Source organism: Kryptolebias marmoratus, linkage group LG13 (genome assembly GCF_001649575.2).
Source record: "Kryptolebias marmoratus isolate JLee-2015 linkage group LG13, ASM164957v2, whole genome shotgun sequence".
Taxonomy (NCBI): Eukaryota; Metazoa; Chordata; class Actinopteri; order Cyprinodontiformes; family Rivulidae; genus Kryptolebias; species Kryptolebias marmoratus.
Window position 1 is genome coordinate 15,970,741 of NC_051442.1, and position 19,382 is coordinate 15,990,122.

At 44.3% G+C, this 19,382-nt stretch overlaps 1 protein-coding gene across 3 annotated transcripts; it reads right to left on the bottom strand.

Moving 5' to 3' along the window:
- Nucleotides 1–1,197: 1,197 nt before the first annotated feature.
- On the bottom strand, nt 1,198–17,397 carry brwd3 (bromodomain and WD repeat domain containing 3). Of its 3 annotated transcripts, none has more exons than XM_025010431.2 (40): nt 16,976–17,397; nt 16,846–16,904; nt 16,722–16,751; nt 16,472–16,531; nt 15,108–15,258; nt 14,915–15,013; nt 14,059–14,219; nt 13,754–13,975; nt 13,484–13,584; nt 13,339–13,409; nt 12,172–12,272; nt 12,002–12,042; nt 11,807–11,911; nt 11,568–11,718; nt 11,351–11,485; nt 11,138–11,266; nt 10,809–11,034; nt 10,560–10,700; nt 10,119–10,296; nt 9,930–10,023; nt 9,678–9,845; nt 9,453–9,526; nt 9,179–9,374; nt 8,971–9,081; nt 8,776–8,883; nt 8,486–8,610; nt 8,293–8,375; nt 8,083–8,194; nt 7,914–7,975; nt 6,586–6,741; nt 6,390–6,510; nt 6,193–6,318; nt 6,040–6,115; nt 5,905–5,955; nt 5,654–5,797; nt 5,396–5,548; nt 5,145–5,314; nt 4,868–4,956; nt 3,490–3,621; nt 1,198–3,380 (listed from the first exon to the last, which is right to left on the bottom strand). In XM_025010431.2, exons 1-40 carry the CDS (start codon nt 17,094–17,096, stop codon nt 2,560–2,562), a joined length of 5,454 nt encoding a protein of 1,817 aa, XP_024866199.1. In that variant the 5' UTR covers nt 17,097–17,397; the 3' UTR covers nt 1,198–2,559. The 3 variants fall into 3 exon arrangements, with proteins under 3 accessions (XP_024866199.1, XP_017291056.1, XP_037835020.1); XM_017435567.3 differs by having other exon boundaries at nt 2,560–3,380; nt 17,063–17,397; XM_037979092.1 differs by having other exon boundaries at nt 3,216–3,385; nt 3,494–3,621.
- Between the last annotated feature and the right edge of the window lie 1,985 nt (nt 17,398–19,382).

Sequence of the window (19,382 nt, forward strand, 5' to 3'; positions counted from 1 at the left end):
ATGTAAATCTTTATAAAACAGCTTCTAAAACACTTTTTGAGACTGGAATTGTTCGAAGACGGCAGCAGTCCATTTTGGTCTCGGCCTCACTCGGACTAGCCGTTAGCTCATCAGTTTGGTCAGATTTAAACTCTCTCTGTCCAAACTGAGCTCTGTCTACAACAGGTAAGACATCATTTATAACCCTTTTACAAACCCCCACTTAAAAAAACAAACTATCCCTTTAAGGGCCAGCACTCTCTTTCAGTAGCATCAGCGTTTCCTCCTCTTACATCCAGCTACACGACGACGAACACGCGCAGCATCACAGCTGCTCTGCTGCGGATTTAAACCCTCACACAGCCTGTGCATCAATCCTGACCACTAAACCAGATGTTGAACATCTGCCGCCCCCCGTGATAACTCAGCTCTCTGTGCATTTTAGTCACTGGATGTTATCAACCTTGGAAAACTGGACAAAATAACACTTGCATGTTAAATTATTACAACCAGAACGCTTTAAATTGTAACCAAAGGTCATCTTTTGATCATAACGTCCACACCGGACCTCAGCTTTGGTCCCTAATATTAAAAGCCACCTTTCTTAGTGCATCAACGTATGATTTTTTTTTTTCCCAGCATGTGCAATTTCTAAGCGTGGTGGAGCACAGTGCGTCACAGCTTAACCTTGTTTGCTCCCCGTCTGACTCAGCCCCGGCTTTCAGTGCATCAGCGCTGCCGCAAAGAAGTCCATTCAGGTTTACGAGCGCCCGTCACAGTAAACTGATGGACCCGCTGTTTTCACTGCTCTGCCTTCAGAGCCCCAGACTTTACTTGCACGGAAGAATCCTGAAACATCAAACTCAAATGGGATGTTTTTTTTAAAGAAACTTATTTTTTATTTAAAAAAACTCAACACATTCAATCAAAACATTTCGTATAAAAGTCGCTGTGTTTCACACCTCCAGCAGGATGTTTTTCATCTAATCTTTGCCTCCAGCTTTCTGAAAACAACAGAATCTTTTCCAACATAATAATCCAGAGGAACCAGTTTAATGCTGCTCGAGGACATGTCGATGCCGATTTGTGTCTTTTATTCCTAAGAACCTCATAAAAAAACAACAACAAACAAACAAATAAAAACTGTAAAGAAAAAAACAAACGCTGTCGTGCTAAAACCACATCTGGGAAAATGAGATGTTTGGATTTAAGCACCCGGCGCTAAAATCAGAACGTGAGTCATCTTTTTTCTTTTTTTTTTTTGATCCGGTTATCTTCCTCAGACCGATTTTACCAGAACGGCAGCACAAGATCTGATGTAAACATCATGAAAACTAATAATAATAATAAGATGAAGAAGAATGGGAGCAGATAAATAAAAAAAGCAGGAAGAGGCTTTTTCATTTCCAATGGCACATTTAAAATAAAGTTACACAGTGATTAGATAAAACAGACAAAAAGAAAAAAAAAAAGCCCTGATGGTGTTACAAACACATCAGTCCATCGATGGTTTGAGACACGGGGAGAAGATGTGCCATTTTCTTTTCTCAGATGAGCAGAAAGGATGTATGAAAAACAGTTTGAACGCTAAAAAAAAAGGGAATAAAAACAAAATAAACGCTGGCACGGTTCAAAAGTCTCAGACAAAAAAAAAAATCATCTTATTTCTCAGCTGCCACGTGGAGTAGATAAATGTGCAAATATCTTTTTCCTCATCGTATAAACACGCCAAACTAAGGAAAACACAATGGAAATAAGAACACATAATAAAAATAAATATTCATGTGGAAGAGTTGCCAAAGGACCCTTCTGTTTTTGTTGAGGAGGCAACTAGGAACAGATGCAGGTCTAGAGTACTCTAGTACAAATACCACGAGGATGAAGTGGTTTTTCACCCTCAAAAAGAAAAAAAAAAGACCCAATTCTTAAATTTTGTGCTTAAATTAAAAAAGAAAGCACCAAGTTTTACTCAAATAAAGACAAAAAATGTGATGCTGAAGAAAAAAAAAGCAGGAAAAATACAGATTTAACATTCGTGGATGGAGGATGTCAAAAACTGTCACTATAGTACCATTCTCTAGTATTGCACTAAAAACTAAAAACGACATAAATGAAATCTAAGATCTGAGGAGAGAGCCTAAAAAGCTGACATCGGACACCGAGCGCGACTCTTCCCGCGTTCCAGAGGTCAGATTACCGGACGAACGTGAGGGAGCACCGTGGTTTTTTTTTTTTTGGCATCTTCGCGTCCTTCTTTGGTGACTAGTGAGTGAAGTGGTGAAGGAGAGCGGGTGTAGTGTGGAGAGAGGGGGGAGCAGGTTCCTCCGCTGAGCAGTAAGGCCCGAGGTGAGTCGACCTGCGAGGAAGTATCCGTGGCAACAGTTCATGAGCACCAGCTATCAGCTTGAGGTTTTATTAGCAGTTCTCGGATAAAGAAAACCATATATATTTATATATTTTATATACACACTTGTACAAAAAAAAAAAAGAAAAAGGAAAAAAAAAAAAAAAAATCCCTGATGTCGTGTTTAAAAGTTTATTGTTTTTGTTTTTAAATTGAGGTCTGAAAGGAGCGATGCGTCAGTTGCCCCAGCCCATGAGGTGGCTGAAGCGGGCCTTCTCAGTCATACGGCGGACCCGTCCTGAGCGGGACATGCCCAGGTTGAGGGGGTCGTCCTTCGACCCGTGTCCGTCCTCCTCAGAGTCGTCCTGGTACACCACCGTCCTGCGGCCCTGGTTGCGCGTGTTGACGCGGCCAGGTTTGCACCGGTTTCCTCTCGGACTGTGAGCTGCTGCTGCTGGCCTTCCCTGCACCTCTTCCTCCTCCTCCTCTTCTTCCTCAGGCTCCTCCTCCTCATCGGGCTCCTCTTCATCCTCCTCTTCGTCGTTGTCTCCCTCTTCCGCTACATGTCTTATATCCACCCTTTGCTGCTGCTGCTGCTCCTCTCCTTCCTCCTCTCCTTCCTCCTCTTCGTCCTCCTCTTCCTCCTCCTCCTCCGATTCTTCATCTTCCTCTTCCTCCTCCTCCTCCTCCTCCTTCTCCACTGGCTGCTGCAGCCGAGCTCGTTTAGGGCCCTGCGCCGCCTCCGGCCCTCCCTTGAGCTTCCTCTTCCCCAGCGTGGCCACCTTCCCCTTCACCGAGAGGCCCATCTTCAGAGGGGCTTTGCTGTAGTCATGGTCACCCCCCTCCACGTACTCCTCCGCCTCCGAGTCAGAGCTGCTCTCGCTGTCCGACGAGGAGGAGGAGGAGGAGGAGGAGGAGGAGCTCGACGACGAAGTCGAGGAGGACCCCGAGGAGGAGCTGTTGGAGCCAGACGCCTCCGCGTCGTCGTCGGATTGCAGCGTTTCTTCCTCGTGCTGCTGTCTGGAGCTGGTGCTGAGGTGTAAGTTACGGCGGTGCCCTGATGCACACACACACACACACGGGTGGGATGATGGAGTCAATTCCGTGCCTTTACTCCAACTTCACACAAAAAAAGGCAACAATCTCAACGGCTCTGCTGCTGATACCTGATTTTTTGGCAGGAGTCTGGCTGCGGGTCACCAGATGGGGCTCTTCATCCTCCCTCTCTGTGTCTGCTCCTGAACTGGGTGAGGAAGGCGGGCTTTCCTCCTCCTCTGCTACATTGTTGCTTTGCTGAGCTGCAGATGCAACAGAGTAATTACCGAGCGAGCTTTTAAATGACAGGTTTTCTTAGTAAAAGCCTCCCGACAAACAGCCGCGCAAAACAACCTTCAGATGTTGATTCTGTATCGTCCCGGTGACATCATGAACCTTTTGTTCGATCCCTTATCTGTTTGTTTGTTGTTTAAACCATTTGGTTCAGTCATGCAATCGCAGTGACAAAATAACACGTGCCTGTTGCATTTTTAATCTAAGAAAATAAGTAAAAAAGCATATTAGGAACAAGAACAGCATGATGAAGCCTGAAGAAGTTGTCAACAAAACAACAGACACACACCAACATACTGATCATAAAATATAATAACTATACATATTATTTATTGTAATAAATACAACAGTGTGAATTTTAGGTTCTTATGTGAAGCATTTATGTTACAAAAAGGACTGTAGTTATGCTCATGAACTTGTGAGGAGAGCTTTAAGAGCTCCTTTTCTTATATTTTTCAGAGTTTTTATAACAATCACAGCAAAGTTAACCACTAAACGTAGCCTCTACATTTCCGTCAGATCAGAAAAATGGCAGTAACTATTTCAGTGTCAAGAAAACTTATTCTGTTCAGATTTGACAGCGAACACCCGTATATGTTCCGAGCAAAAACATTTAAGGCAAACGGTTTTAAATCTGGGTTTTGTCAAATAAATGAGAAGCATTTTAAAATAACCAATGTCTCCCGATTTGCCGAACAAATCCCAGCTTCAACCGATTACGGTCACAACGATGCGACTAACGCCAAACGGCTTAATCCCTTCAGTTTCTGCACGACGACACGAGAATAACAGATTAAAAAGTGGAAATGGTGGATCATCTGTTGCTGATGGATGGTGTTTCTGAAGTCTTTACAAAGACGTGACACCAAAACCTGAGCGGACCCGCTCCGGCTCAGATTCAGGTCAAAATCAAAACTAAAATCTTGCAGGCTTAATGCTGCGGCGGGCTGAAGCGTTTCTCCTTGTTAGGAGCTTGATACAAACCTGTACCTATAAACCTGGAAGCTCTAACACTTGAACTATTTTGCAGTTTTAGTCAGATCCTTCCAATGATTACAGAGTTAAAAAAAAAATTTTGGGTCAAATTGTTCTGATTTGTTCATTTACGAGCGGCTCCTCTCGTAGCAGCTTGTAATTCTACTGCACGGCATTGTGTAATCGATAATCTACGCAACGAAAAGACATGAAAGCCAACAAAGAGCGGTGCAGTCGTACCTTGATATGGTCTCTGAGAACGTCTCTTCATTGAGGTCTGGGATTTTTTGGGCTTTGACGCCTTCCCTGATTTGTGCTTCCCTTTAGAACTGGACACATGAAAAATCAGGAAAAAAGTAACATTTTCATATTATCTATATATATTAAAGAACACCAGGGTGGCTGCAAGCGTTTTTATAATTAAGATGTTTGTAAAGTTGTTCATTTGAGCTGAAACTAAAATAAAGAAGATTGATTTGATGACGGAGGGCGTGGGGGTGTAAAAGATGCTCAGTACCCGGGTGAAGGACTGTTGGGTGGGGAGCTGCCCCCGTTGTGCAATCTATCCCTGTAAGTGAGTCTCTTCTGGGCCCGCCGTTCGTTCTGAACAGCAGACTTGTGGTCAGAGATTATGGAGATGATGTGTTTTTCGAAGAAGGCCGACAGGCTGAGAGTCATGGAGTAGATCTGGGGAAACAAGAAGGCCATCGTGAAAAAGGCTCCAGCCTCCTCAGACGCCCCTGACTCGCACGGGGGAGGTGACCTCACCTGCGACTTCTTGTTCGGCGTGTAAGCCCTGGAGTTGCTGAAAATGAGGCGGACATCTTTGGCGAACTCCATCGGACTCTCGTAGTTCCCTGCCACGAGCGTCTCCGACACGGTGCCCAGGTCCATGGGGGTGTCGATGATGTCCCGGTAGTCCTGAGAGCGGAAACAAAGAGGAGGAACGTTCACAGGGACTTCCTTTGCTTTCCGATCCCGTTCGCGCGACAGTGGTTGTATCGTTTCAGCCGGCGGCTGCTTTACCGGATACTCGAACAGATCCACAGGCCGTCTGAAGGGCTCAGAATCTGGGGAGGTGAACATCCGACGCAGCAGCTCTCGACACTGACCCCGCCACGCTTTCACATCCAAAGCCACGCCTCGCTTCTTCGAATTAGAGTTGTCCCTCTGGCAGCGACAAAACAAAACATTGTCAAGTCTGGAACGGCAGCTTCTGACGTTAAATCATCGTCTAAGAAGCTGCCGCTGACTCTGATTCTTTTTTTGTTTTTTACCCGATGTCCTGCAGACGTCCCCGGAGTGTCAGAGTCTACATCCAAGTCAATCTGCAGAGGAACGTAAAGTCAAAAACAGAAGGAATTCTCTGACGTAAAAGCAGTTCAAGACTTTCCACAGTGAAGCCGTCTGACCTCAGCCTCCCCCCCGCTGCTGACGTCAGACTTCAGCTTCTGATACAGGTCCAGGATGTCGGTGCAGCTCTGGTCTCTGATGGAAACAGCGAGCCAAGGAATCAGACCCAGGATCAGTGAGGGGGTTAGAAACGTAACTCGGGGTAGGCTTACCCGATGAAGTGGAGGAGAACGTCAGTCACCACCTTGGCGGCTGCTACAATTGGGCTTTGGGGTTCGTTGAAAGTGCGAGCGTTGTGCTCGATGTAACGCACCTCCCACATTAAGGCAGAGATCCGCCTGCAGCAGGAAACACACATCAGCTCATACAGACGGGCAGCGGGAGGTCGTTTTATTTGTCATATTCATACCTGTAGAAGCGATTCTCCAGACGCCTGCGGATGGTGCTGAGGTCGGTGGGGTAGGCCACGGCGGTGGAGTACAGTGGGTACTCCTGCAAGTTCACCGGCGACGCAAACGCCTTGGCCACGTCTGCAGACAGACACCGGTCGCGTCAAACACGAGGCCAGGCGGGCGAAACGTCAGCCCCCTTTTCGAGGAGCTTACCGAGCGTGAGAAGCTGATCGATGCCGAGGACGACCCTCTCGCAGTCTTCGTCGCGCGTGTGAGCCCCCCACTCTCCCTCCTGAGGCCTGTAGAGCAGAGCTTTGAGCTCCTCCTCGGTCACCTCCACGCCGTCACCAACCTGCTCCGGCAGGGCAGCTGAGGGGGGGGGAAAAATAAATAAATCATAAAATCTGAAACCAAGTTGCACCAAAGGGCTCCAAACAACAGAGCAGCGAGGTTATTTTGTTGCTATAAGGAAGCCTAAACGAGAATCATTTGTCAAAACAGTTCATCTGTGTAGTTTAAAAGATTTATTTTATTTCCAAGTGATTAACGTTCAGGCTGGTTTCAGTCTGAGTGAGATTAGTTTACCAGACAGGCAAACACATGGACATTTTGTTGATTTAGACATTTTATTTTTAATAACGACAAAGTCTAAATCTATATCTACTATATACTCTGAATCAAACTTAATATAAATTTATTTCATATCAATCAAATGTTTTGAAAATTAAAAAAAGATGATGAAGACTAATCTCATTACTGTTACTATTAAAGAAACTTATAATCATTTTTTTTACAACTGGTGATTGACGTAATGCTTCCCATTACAGAAACAAAAAGGAAGCACTTATTTTCTTTATTTAAAAATGAATGCATCGCCATGAGACGCTATTTTTAGTTTTGTTTACTGTAATAGTTTTATTGTATACAACTAAATTGAAAAACTTTTACATTTTGCTTCATTTAATAAAAATAAATAGACTGGATTCTCCCCTCGTGAAGCTCTCATAAAAAGGCGTTTTCCCATTTGATTGGACTGGAGGTGAGGAAGAGGAAGTGGACAGAGACGCAAACGAAGCTGATGCGCCAAGGAAAAAAAAATATATAATTTTGTCGGTACAATAAAACCTTTCCACACTTATAATGTGTGTGAAACCAGAGACACAAACACAACTACAATTTAGTTGTATACAATAAAACTATTACAGTAAACAAAACTAAAAATAGCGTCTCATGGTCATGCATTTATTTTTAAATAAAGAAAATAAGTGCTTTCTTTTTTTTCTGTAATGGGAAGCATTACGTCAATCACCAGTTGTAAAAGTTTCTTTAATATTAACAGTAATGAGATTAATCTTCATCATCTTTTTTTAATCTTTGAATTAAATTGAAACATTTGGCTGATATGAAATAAAACTCAACTGTTTAATCAGGCAAATATAACCGCCTCTGTCACCCATTCTGTGAGAACGGCAGCAGTAAGGTGCATTTATTTGATCCTAAAAAGGAGCCAATTTAAAGGAAATACAGCCTTTTTTACTGACCTTCTTCTGGAATGGGCTCCATGTCCCAAGGACTCATTTTTTCCTCCTCGCCGTTATCCCACCTGACGAAACAAAGCCGTAGCTTTAACACTTTAACAGAAAGTAACATTAGCTGAGCAAACAGGAACGTGGTGTCGGAGCGGAGCGGCGGCTGCGCGCGCGGACGTACTTCACTGAGTAGCACTGAAAGAGGCTGTCTGGGTACTCCGGCTGCAGGGGCTCCTGATCCTCCACCGAGCCGAACCACCAGGCGTCGTCGATAATGCTCCGAAACCTCATGCCTGCAGAGAGGATTCGAACATTCGAGAGTGAAGATCCCCAACAATAAAGAGGAGCGGTGAACATGTCATTTCCTGAGACCGACGGGGCTCCTACCAACCTGGCTGCCAGTTTTGCTCTTTAGCCTCGTTGTAAAACTGCTGCAGCACCAGAAAATCGATGACGTCGGGCATATCGTGATACCTTGGGAGTTTGGGATGAAAAAGAAACAAAACAAAAAGCGACATGTTTATTTGGTTTGCAGAGACTTTCAGTCAGGTTACGTGCGATTTATAATGAATATAAAAGCTCACTTTAAGGAGAAAGAATCATTGGTCATTTTCCCTGAAACTGGGTCCAAAAACGCCAGCTTTAGGCAACAGAGGGTGGGAGGTCCTATTTCATATTTAATCCCAACCACCTTCACAGATTCCTGGTCCTGGAGAGGTAGAAGAGAATTTCAACGCAACCTTGTCAGTGACGTAACCCTGGGGTTGTTTTCTTTCACAAAACAAGGAATGGATTGCGAGAAACAAAAAGCGGACGTTTCCCCAAAAAGAACTGTCGTTCCACACGGAGCACGGCAGGGCGTGGTTCTCCTCACCCTGAGGTTGAGTCTGTTCCACGGCTGCTTCTGCGGGTTGACGCTGTAGGCCTTGGCTCTGCGAACAGCCCTTACGTAGGCCTGATGGCCCTGTTTGAAGTAAATGAGCTGGACGGGAGCGGGAGAACCAAGAGTTACATTTTCTGTGATGCTGTGTTTTTTTTATTATTAAATCAACACGTTCAGAGTCCTTACTTCGTCCCCCATTTGTGGCACGAATGGAGAGCGGCGTGGGATGGTCTCCATTATCCATGGCGGTGGCTGCCACTCCTCCTCACTGAGTCCAGCCAGAGAAGAAGCGGGTTTCTGCGTGAATAGAGTTAATTATATGTTCTGGTCCATAATGTGTGGTCATTCCACAGCAAGTAAAACCACTGAAAGCTACGGCCTCATCAGCTCTTACCTGTTTGGTCTCTTTGGGCTTCTTCTTCTTCTTCTCGTTTTCTCTCTTCTGTGGCTCCTTGTTCTCGCCACCGGCCTCTTCCTCCTCGGAGCTGCTGTAACCCGCAGGCTGGACGGGCCTCCTGGTCGATCGCTTTGGTGGCTGGAGGTTGATCCCGGCATCAGCCGTCCAATCAGAATACTCGCTAGACGAGTCGCTGCGAACCAAAGGTGGACGCCGTCAGCTGGGTGAACTGAACTACGTTCGGAAAACCTGCTGTTTCGAACATATTCACCTGGAGCTGCTTTCACTTTGCCACTGAGTTTCTCCATCAGAAGAGGCATCAGACTGCTCCGCCTGTTCTGCTGCCTGTCAGTGCAAAGATAAAGATAAAGATAAGCCATCATTACTGGCTTCATTTCTATCTGTAAGCACATCCAACATTGCTACTTGTGCAGACAAAAAAAGAAGAGGCAGGAAAGTCGTGTTCAGATTCGTTGAGCAGAAAGATGCAACATACGTCTCCGCTGTCAGAGTCCATCTGGGTTCCAGAGTTGCGTCTGTTGCTGGGATTCCGACTCCTCATTCCGGGCCGGCGGACCTGAGCCGAGCGGGTCTGATAGGTGTGGCGCTTCTGCTTTTTCTTGGCGGGCCGCAGCGAGCGCAGCCGGGAGGCCAGAATGTCGCTCTGTGGAGTGTGAAAGACAGACAGAAAATATAAAGATTGGGTCTTCATCCCGTGTGAAAAATCAGACTTGGGGCACCAGCAAACCTTAGGCGTGCAGGCAAGTGGTTTCTTCCTCCTCTCTGCGTTATAAAGAGAACATTCCATGTCGCCTTTTGCCTGTCTGCATTCCTCCAAAATCCTTCAAAAAAACACACACAAAAAAAAAATGAAATCAAATCTTAACTGCTTCACGTGAAGTCCTTTAAAAGGAACGATTCCTTCCATCTCGCGCACCTGAACGTCCCCTGCGGCACCTCATTAACCACCACTCTGCGGCTCCAGGCCAGCAGGTCCCGCTCGGTGGCCACTTGACTTCGGAGAGAATTGTGCTGCATCTGCCAGACTCCGTCCACCTGCCCGCTCCTGCGTGGCTCCACAGCTGGGGAGGAGGGCACCACCTCCGCTTCTGGAGCTGTTGGGGAAAATGACTAATTTAGACGATAAAAAGCGGTTCATCAATTACTTTCCTAACAGACAAACAGGGCTGACGATAACAGCTAATGCCAAAGTTTTAAGCAAAGATCTCACACAATCAGAGTGGAAGTTGGGGATGGTGCTCAGCCACTGCCTCGCCAGATTTTAGCTCAATATTTGCAAAATCTGCTGAGTTATAGTCATTTTTGTGTTCCCGTATGGTCAGTGCATAATAACTGTATGCAGTGACCGCAAACGTACCCGCCTCCCCTTCATCCAGTTGTTCTGAATTCTGACGCCCATCCTGCTCGTTCTGCAGCTGTCTGATCAGATTGTCCAACAGGTTTTCGCCGTTTTCTGCTGTTTGCTGGCCAAGTACCTGCTCCACCAGCTCCCCATCGCCTAAGGAAGAGAGAGGCAGGATGTGAGTTGATCTCCGTCAGATTTACAAAGTTAAACTCGTTCCGACAAGGTCAGAGTAACGAATGCTGCAGTTTTTTTTTGTTTTACTATTAGCCATGTATCCCAGCTGAGGTATGAGCTGCTCCTCCTTGCAGTTCTCCCTTCCCGGGACCAGTCGCTGGTAGTGAGGAGGATGGGGGTTCCCGTCGACGTCCACGAGGAAGGGTGGAGGCATGAGGTGGGGAGCCTGCTGCGTCTGCTCATCCAGAACGTAGTTATTGGAGTCGCGGATGAGAGGTCGGTAGTCCGTGTGGAAGAACATCTGGTCAGGAATCTAGAGGAGTTAAACAGACAAGTTGAATCAGCAAATTCTGTAACCAATATTAACCTCGCCGTGCTAACTTCTTTCATACACTCTTTCAGTGACAGGCTCGTACCTTTTCGTATGGTTTACTGCAGCCGAAGCCAAAAACGAGCAAATGTCCGTGCGAGTCGGTGCAGGCGAAGTGCTGCCCGTCGGCTGAGAACTTGCAGTCATAAATAGCACCGTGGCCCTGGCCCTCAATCTGGAAACACAATTTCAACGTTAACCCGACGTCAACGAACAAAAAGGAAGAAAAAAACCCAAAACACTCCTGCTGAACAGTCACCATGTTAAAGAAATTGCGGATCTTGGCTCCTTTGCTCAGGTCCCAGATGTAAATGTTGCCGTCGTGGCCAGCGGACAGCATGATGCGGGGGTCGAAGGGGTGAGCCTCCAGCACAAACACCTCGTCGTCGTGCCCCTTAAAAAATAAACAAAACAGAGTGAGCAGTCTTCTTTTTTTGACGGCAGAGAGAAACTGAAACCCACACAGAGTCACTCACAGACAACACATGCAGCAGCTGTCCAGATGCCACGCTCCACACTTTGAGCAGGTAGTTCGACACCGCCGTGATGACGGTGCTGTCCGTGCGATCCCAGGCGACCATGGTCACCACCAGCTTGACTTTATCGTCCCCGTTTGCAGCAGTGCTCCTAATCAAAGTCAAACAGGAGGACAAGCTATTAAAAGAGAAGCCGTGAAAACTTTCGTTGAGCACTCGACTGGCTTCGGCTCTCGTACCCGGGCAGCCTCGCGGCCATGTCTAAGGTCACGCTCTTCCACTCCTGCTGCTGGTAGCGCCAGATCCTGACTGTGCCGTCCCGGCTGCCGCTCACAAACCTCAGGCTGGAAACACATCAAACCGTCAGATGATTGAGAACAACGCAAAAAAAAAAAAAAAAAAACTTCCACTGAAGACAAGCTTTTGGATCTCACCTGTCGCTGTTATTGCTAAACTGGACGACCACAACTTTATCCTAAAAGGTTAGGAGGCGGACAAGAACATTTAATGGACTGGTAAATTTAAATTTAAATTTAAAAAAAAAAAGCTCATTTTAGACACAGTGAAAGCAAAACGCGATGGCGGTGCTTAGTTTGTTTCTTACCGTGTGAGCATCCATTTCAGAGACCTTCATGGGGTTTTCAGCACTGAGGTAATAAACTCTGATCATGTGATCCGTGCCTCCAGTGGCCATGAACATACCACCTGGTAGACGTTATTGGAACAAAAACCCAATGACTCCACATAGACAATAAACACACTGGAACATTTCATTACTATCATCTCGTATTTCACACACAAAAATAGATGAAAACTTTTTATTTCCTGCAAACATACATCATACAGTTGCTTTAATAGCGCAATTATCATGAGATAAACTACTATCTGATTTAATGCAGACACCTGTGGAATAGTTTGATTGTTTGCTAACGAACAAATAACTACTTAACGAGTTCCTTTAAAAGAAGTGCATCGCAGAAGAGGTGTAGGAGAGACGGAGCAGAGACAATAACAGCTGCTACCAGAAACAGAAACTTTGTTTGTCATGTTCCGAGCAGTACATCACAAAGAGTGTGTGAGCGACCTTCGGCTGTGTGTGTGCACGTAAAAGACAAAACACACAAAACATCAACCACCTTCCAACGAGGGCTCAGTTATGTTGCAGCTTTATGATTAACTAGAAAAACATCTTGAGGGCTGAATGACTTTGCCAAAATTAGCTGAAACGTAAGCCAATGATTTCAAAAGGCTAGCTGAAAGTAGCAAAAGACTGGCTAAAAAGTAAAAGTCCCAAAACAGTAGCTAAAATTATTAAAAGGATAGCTAAAAGCTAAAAGTACCAAAGGAAGATAGCATGTATGCTGAAGCAGATTTTAAAGAGAACAATTTGAAGAGATTTCCACATTCTTTCGGGGGAAATATTTATAAATAAAGCATAAAAACCAAATGTTTTGAAAAGTATGAAAACTGTAAAAGCCAAAAGTCACAGCAGCCATGTGCTAAATGAGCCAAACGCTTCGATATACGAACAGCTAAAACAGAACGAAGTATGTAGAAGCTGTTCAGTTACAGAAAACGTTTGAAGAAAAAAAAGAAAAACGACAGAATGAACTCTAAGTCATCATTCACACTATTAAAGAATGACTGGATACCACATGGAGGCACAGCAATAGTAGTAGTAATAGTAGTGCAGCTTATTTGTTTCAAGATTGTGTAACATTTAACGTACATCTGACCAATGAAATGTAACTAAGCATGGAAAAAAACTCACCACTACTGAAGGAGGAAGTGGAGACTTGGACTCCTGGCCGTGACCGCTCCATAAACTTAACAGGTTGGTCACTGGGGAAAAAAAAAGAGGCCATGGTTATTTCCATGAAACAGAACCACTTGGAAGCTAATAAATCGATACTTACTCAAACTTCATACTGAGGGAATGCCACTTCCAGAAACACACCATGCCGTCTGCACCCGTCGAGGCGAGGTATCGCCTCGTCCCTTTGGCTGCGGGACAAAACTGGGAGGGGAGACAAAGAGTCGAGGAGAGATGATTTTAATCCCAAAGCGTAATAAAATTAAGCTTTACAAGCGTCTTATTTCCAGTTTTAGCCAGGTAGGATGAACGCTGGTAGCCTTTCCTGAGACGAATGCAACACTCGCGAATGCTTTTCCTTTTCAGGAGTCACCTGTATGGACGTGATGGAGGAGGCGTGCGCCTGCAGAACGGCGACGGGCGCGCAAGTGCGCAGGCACCACACTCTGATGACTTTGTCGCAGCTGGCTGAGGCAATGAGGCTGTTCTCGTAGTTCACAGTCATGTCACAGATCTCTGCTGAGTGGCCGCGGAGCGTTGCCAGCAGCCGGCCGTCGTCGGTGGCCCAGATTTTCACGAGGCAGTCATCTGAACCCTAACACAAGACGTGGAGATTATTCCAGCAGCTCAGTACGTTCGCAGTGCGCACAGAGATGCATCCGAGGAAGACGGACTCACTGTAAATATCCGCCGACCTGTACGGTCAAAGGCTACACAGTAGACTGAAGAGAGGTGGCCGAGGATACGTTTGTGTATCTTCATGTGTTGGTAGGAGGAAGACGGCAGGGCCTGGCCAAAACGAGCCGTGCCCGTGGTCTGGCGACCACCCATGATGGACGCTTGATATAAAAGACACCACAACGATTAACAGAGTACACATACACAAAAACAACAAAAAAAACCCTCAATCCAGTCAATTTTAATATGCTTTGATTATCTCGGATTGGGCTTGCCGTGTTTGCGCTGCTTCCTTTTATAAACCCTTCAGAATAAGCTGCGCTCGTTGCAGCCGTTTCTAACTCTACTGTCATGAACACGATAACCGAGGCCTGTAGAAAGGCAAATGTAGAGAACGCTCTCTACTTGTGAATAATCCTTCTCACTGTCAAAACGATGGACTCCAAATAGTTTGGAAAAGACCCAATCTCTTTCAGACCGATGTGCAGCAATAATGGCTTCTTTAAGTTTTCTGTTACACCTTCCCTCCTTGGAGTTGGGTTTACACACACACACTTCGGTGTGTGTAATTATGTGCATTTACTGGCTGGGATTTACGCTCTTATTTTTATGTAGGAGCTAAAAGCATGCTTGGTATTTTTTAACACAATTACAGTATTTTGGCTTCATTTTTGTTGAATAAATGTTGACACAATAGAGCACATCATATGTTGTTATTCATCTGAGGTTGTGTCTGTGTTTTAGTAAATTTTTTAAGACCAGCTAAGAACCAAATGACTTGTATTATATGAGAAAAAAAAAACAACAACCCTGACTCAAAGCAACCACAGCACGTATTAATGAAAACGTAACTTACCAACATTGAGAGCATTTCCATTGTTGACTGGAGGTTCGGGGGGACGTCCTCGGTGGAGCGCAGCAACAGCTGAGCCACAGCAAACTTTGTGGGTACAACCTGAGTCACACGAAGAGCGGCGGGGTGAGGACTGCACACAAAGGCAAGAGGAGAAAACCCCCAAAAAGCGAACGGGTGGGAGGTAAAGGCTTACTTTTGGTGGTGCGAAGCAGAGACTGCCTTCCCAGCCCCAGGAGGGTTTGGACTCCGGGAACACTAGGTGGGATCTCCTTCTCTATCAGCGGACCTATGCGCTGACAAACTCGGAGCAGGTAATCTGCAGGAATGTGCTGGTTCAAAATCACCTGGATAAGGCAACGACACTCATCACTGCTTGTATTTTTGTTTAAAAAGGGCTTTGCATGAAACACACAAATTGTAAAAGCTCACTCAGCAGAAACAAAAACATGTAAAAAGTCATAAAATGCAGGACTCTAATGCGTGGTTATGTAATGATGAAAACAGTTTTGTTTATCTGATTTTATGTTTAGTCTTTCAGCTGGTTCCACATATCTTTTTATTTTCCTCTTCTTACCTTTACAAAATACTGCAGCAGCTGCTTTTCAGTACGGACGACTAACAGTTTAATAGAATAAATAGCCACTGATTACTGCATACAGGCTACAGCCATTATAACTGAGCAAAGCAGGATTTCTGAGGCTCAAACTAAATAACAAAAACATTGGAAAAAAACATAATAATGCATCACCACACAGCCATGTCGTACATAAAATATGTTCAAATTATTGTTAAGAAATAAAAACCATGGCTCCAAATGCAATTAAAGCATTTTTTAACTCATTATAAAAGGTATTTGAAGTAACCACGTTAAAGTTTAAAATTTTTGAGTAAGTGATTAAATGAAATAAAGCAAATCTACCCTGATCGTCTTATGCTTGCACAAACATATTTTTGTATAAACTGAAAAAAGTAATTGTAATGTTTTTTTATGAACTGAAAATTACTTTTTCAACTTTTTCCTCTTTAAAACACTGCTATAAGTGAAACGGCTTTTTTCAAACACAATATTAATAGTTTTACAGACTAAATACAGTAAACATTTTGTTAGAAAATACAAATAAACATACACAGACGGAGAACGAAAGCGAGGGGAAAAAGGCGGGACTAAAAACTCGAAGCGAATCAAAAGAGTTTACTACGACTCTTCCGGGTTGTTAGAGGCAGAACTGTGATTTGATTGGTTAGAAAAGAAGACGGACAGCGCCCTCCGTCTGGCACAGCCAATCGGAATCCGCCCATGTCTTCAGCCTACCAGCCCACAAGCTCACACAATAGCGTAGCCAGTATTTAGTCATTTATCAACAGGCCTGTACTAAAATCAATGTTTATAATTTTTTTAAAACACAAATAAACTTTCACTGGGATTTGTTTTAAAGGGCGAGTTCGCTTTGAAATTTCGCATCCGCAGAGCGACAAAAGTCACTTAAATAAAAATAAACGGAAAGGTTTGACGATTTGAAAAAAAAATATATAATAATTATGACTAATGACACTCACCCAATCCTGAAAGGTCCTTTTGTATTTCTCCCCGTCCCAGCTCCATCGCTGCGGGACCAACTACATTCAAAAACAACCCATTAGATAACAACACAAAGCTGCTATCCTCGACTCGGCAATTAAGCGCTCTTTTCAGCCAAGGCCAGTCTAAAAAAATACTTTATTTTTGTTTCCTCTCTACAGACACCAGGGGTGGACGGGCAGCCTCGCGGACACCGTCGCGTTAAGAAAGACAGAAAGCGAACTTTACCTCATACTCCTCCAGCTCCTCGATCAGGATCTAACAAACAGAAACACAGTTAGCATCAGACTAACGCGGACGCTAGCTCGGAGGGAGCACATTAAACTGCGTTAAGCGTCGGTCTGAACGCTACCTGTGCTGCTTTCTGACACGGTCCGGACTGCAGAAATCTGGCGATGAGGTAATACAACTCTGGAAAGAAAACAAGCCCGTTATTAGCCTCGCTAGTGACCGCTACCGAGCCGAGCTAGCAGCGGCTGTACCTCCGGGGCTCCGCGCACACACGGCTACAAAACTCCGCGAACGCGAGCGTGTTTGCGGTCCGTCCGAAGCGGCTGGTCGGCACTCACCGGCCTCGGTTTGCGAACACTGGTCTCTCGCCATCGCTCGGTGAGACGGGCGACATGAAGCCGAACTGGTCGCTTTAGCTTTGCTCGTTAGCCGCCGGCTAGCTAACAGTGGCTAAAACAGGCTAGCGAATGGCCTCCTCCTTTCTCAAGTTGCTCCCGGAGAACCTGGAGCTTTGTTTAGCGCCCCCCAGTGAAGCTTTCCTTCCTTTCCTTTCCTCTTCTATTTTTTTTCTTCTCCTTTTACTGAAATGACAAACACTAAAAATGACAAAGAGCTAATGTTGACATATATTGTAGTTCTAAATTAATTTTGTAGGTAGATTAGGAATAAATGCCATTCTCTTCTTCAGTGTTAGAAGGTAATTTTTATACAATAACAAGACCTTTCTTTGTTTTGTTTTGAATGTATTCAGGGGGTTTTCTTACGAATAAACAAAAAAAAAAAAAGCATTATTGGGTTGTAGTTTTGTGCAAAAGTTTTAAACCACCCCTAATTTCTTTAAAGGTTGCTTCTGAGGAGCCAGAGATTGTTGTTTTTTTTTTAAAAAAGATGATCAGATGTTTTCCAAGTTTTAACTTTTATTTTTGTTTTTTGCTTCTGTCAAGTTCGTGCACCTGATCGTGACAACGTGTAGTGTAGTTTGTTGAGGAAAGTGTAGGACAAAATAAAGCATCCATAAATGGAAACAAATAAAAACAGGAAATGGCCCGACAGAGGACCTGAGAGGCAAGGCAGGACCACCTGGTGCTAAAATGCCATTTTGTGTCTGCTAACCGTGCTTTGTTTGGCGTTTTTCATAGACATTGGGATCATTTGTGTTTCCGTGTCAGGTTGCTTGCAACAAAGTGCCTAAAGATTGAATTTAAAGCAGTTCCTTTTTTTTGTTTTCCTCCTGTTGTGCCTGAATGTTGAGTCGAGTCAAAGTAGTTTAACAGACACACAACGTCTGTCTAAAAATAAACAGGAGGAAAATGAATTAACAAAACAATCAGAGTCCAAAGAAATAAATGTGGACCTTCAGAGAGCAACTATTGCTTAAGACCAGTTTATCATATTATAAGAAAGTACCATAACCTGGAAGCAAAATATAGATGTTACAGACTCTGCTTTAAAGCGTGTCGTCTTTTTCTGTGTTTTCGTCTTGTTTTCAAAGTTGAACGTCAGCAGCTGAGTGATCGGAGCTTTGTGGACGTCTTTTTAGCCGTTTTAATGGAGAAATACTCATTTGAAAGCTGAGAATAGAAGGTAAGGCATAAGAAATGAATGCTAATGATTTGTCTTTCAGTTTGATCTATTACTTTGTTCATTAAAGCATGTTTGCTCTAAAATCTATATAATCTGTAACTGGGAAAAGGTAATTCATATTTCTATATGAATGATTTGACTCATTACATCTAAAACTAAGAGTAATTTATGTATTTTTTCCAATAAATACTGATTAAAATTGGCTCTCGGCTAGGACCAAGTTTATGATTTTGGCCCCCTCATGGTACAGTGTTGGACACCCCTGGGATTGGCCTCCTTGACCTTAAAGGTAAATTGGTACCAGTTCTGTGGTGACGTGTCCCAGTGTTGGTACCGGTGTCAGCCCCTGAGAAATCAGTCAGTTCTGATAAGAGCTTGCATTTAAACAACACCGTGAACAACAGAGCAAACTACATAATCAGCTCAAATATTGAAGCCGTCATGAAAAACCCGACTGTCATCTAACAACTAAGATAATGAGGAGACATGTCTCACTGCTGTCCTGACAGCCCGGTCATACGGCTGCACAGCAGACACGTTTACTTCCTCTCCTCAGTGGACATAAGAAGGAAATTCTCTTGAATGACACGAGCTGCAGTTCGGCCATCATTGCTGCTCGGGAGAACAGGCAGCAGGTGGATACACGCCGGGAGAGCCTCCCCTGAAGATCCAACGACTGTGGTTCTCTATTTACTGTAAGAAAAAGGAACGCTCTGTCCTCTGCAGACGTTTGGAACATTTCATTTAGGATCTTGCGTTTGAGTTGATTTTACGTCTTAACGTGTTCATCATTTAACCAACAGACTGTTACACTGGAGACTGAAGTCATGCCTTTTTAATAAATATATATTTTAGCTGTAATCACATCCAAGTGACATGGTATAATTTAAAACCTTTGTGTACAACTTGGCTTTAAAAGTATGAAATATGTGAAGCATATTTTGGATTTGCAGGGTTTTATTTTATTGTAAAGCACACCCACAAACAAATAAAGAATGTCCAAAAGGGTTCAGACTCTTTGTCTTTTTCTTTTTCTGTTTTTTCTTTCCGGCACAGCAATCATACGGTTCTTTA

Excerpts from the sequence above, each read along its gene's own strand:
- brwd3 (XM_025010431.2), bottom strand. The coding sequence starts at position 17,096 with ATGGCGAGAGACCAGTGTTCGCAAACCGAGGCCGGTGAGTGCCGACCA. Across the intron at positions 7,976-8,082 it reads TTTCAGTGCTACTCAGTGAA|GTGGGATAACGGCGAGGAGG; the intron begins GTACGTCCGCGC and ends TTGTTTCGTCAG. Across the intron at positions 3,381-3,489 it reads GACTCCTGCCAAAAAATCAG|GGCACCGCCGTAACTTACAC; the intron begins GTATCAGCAGCA and ends TGTGTGCATCAG.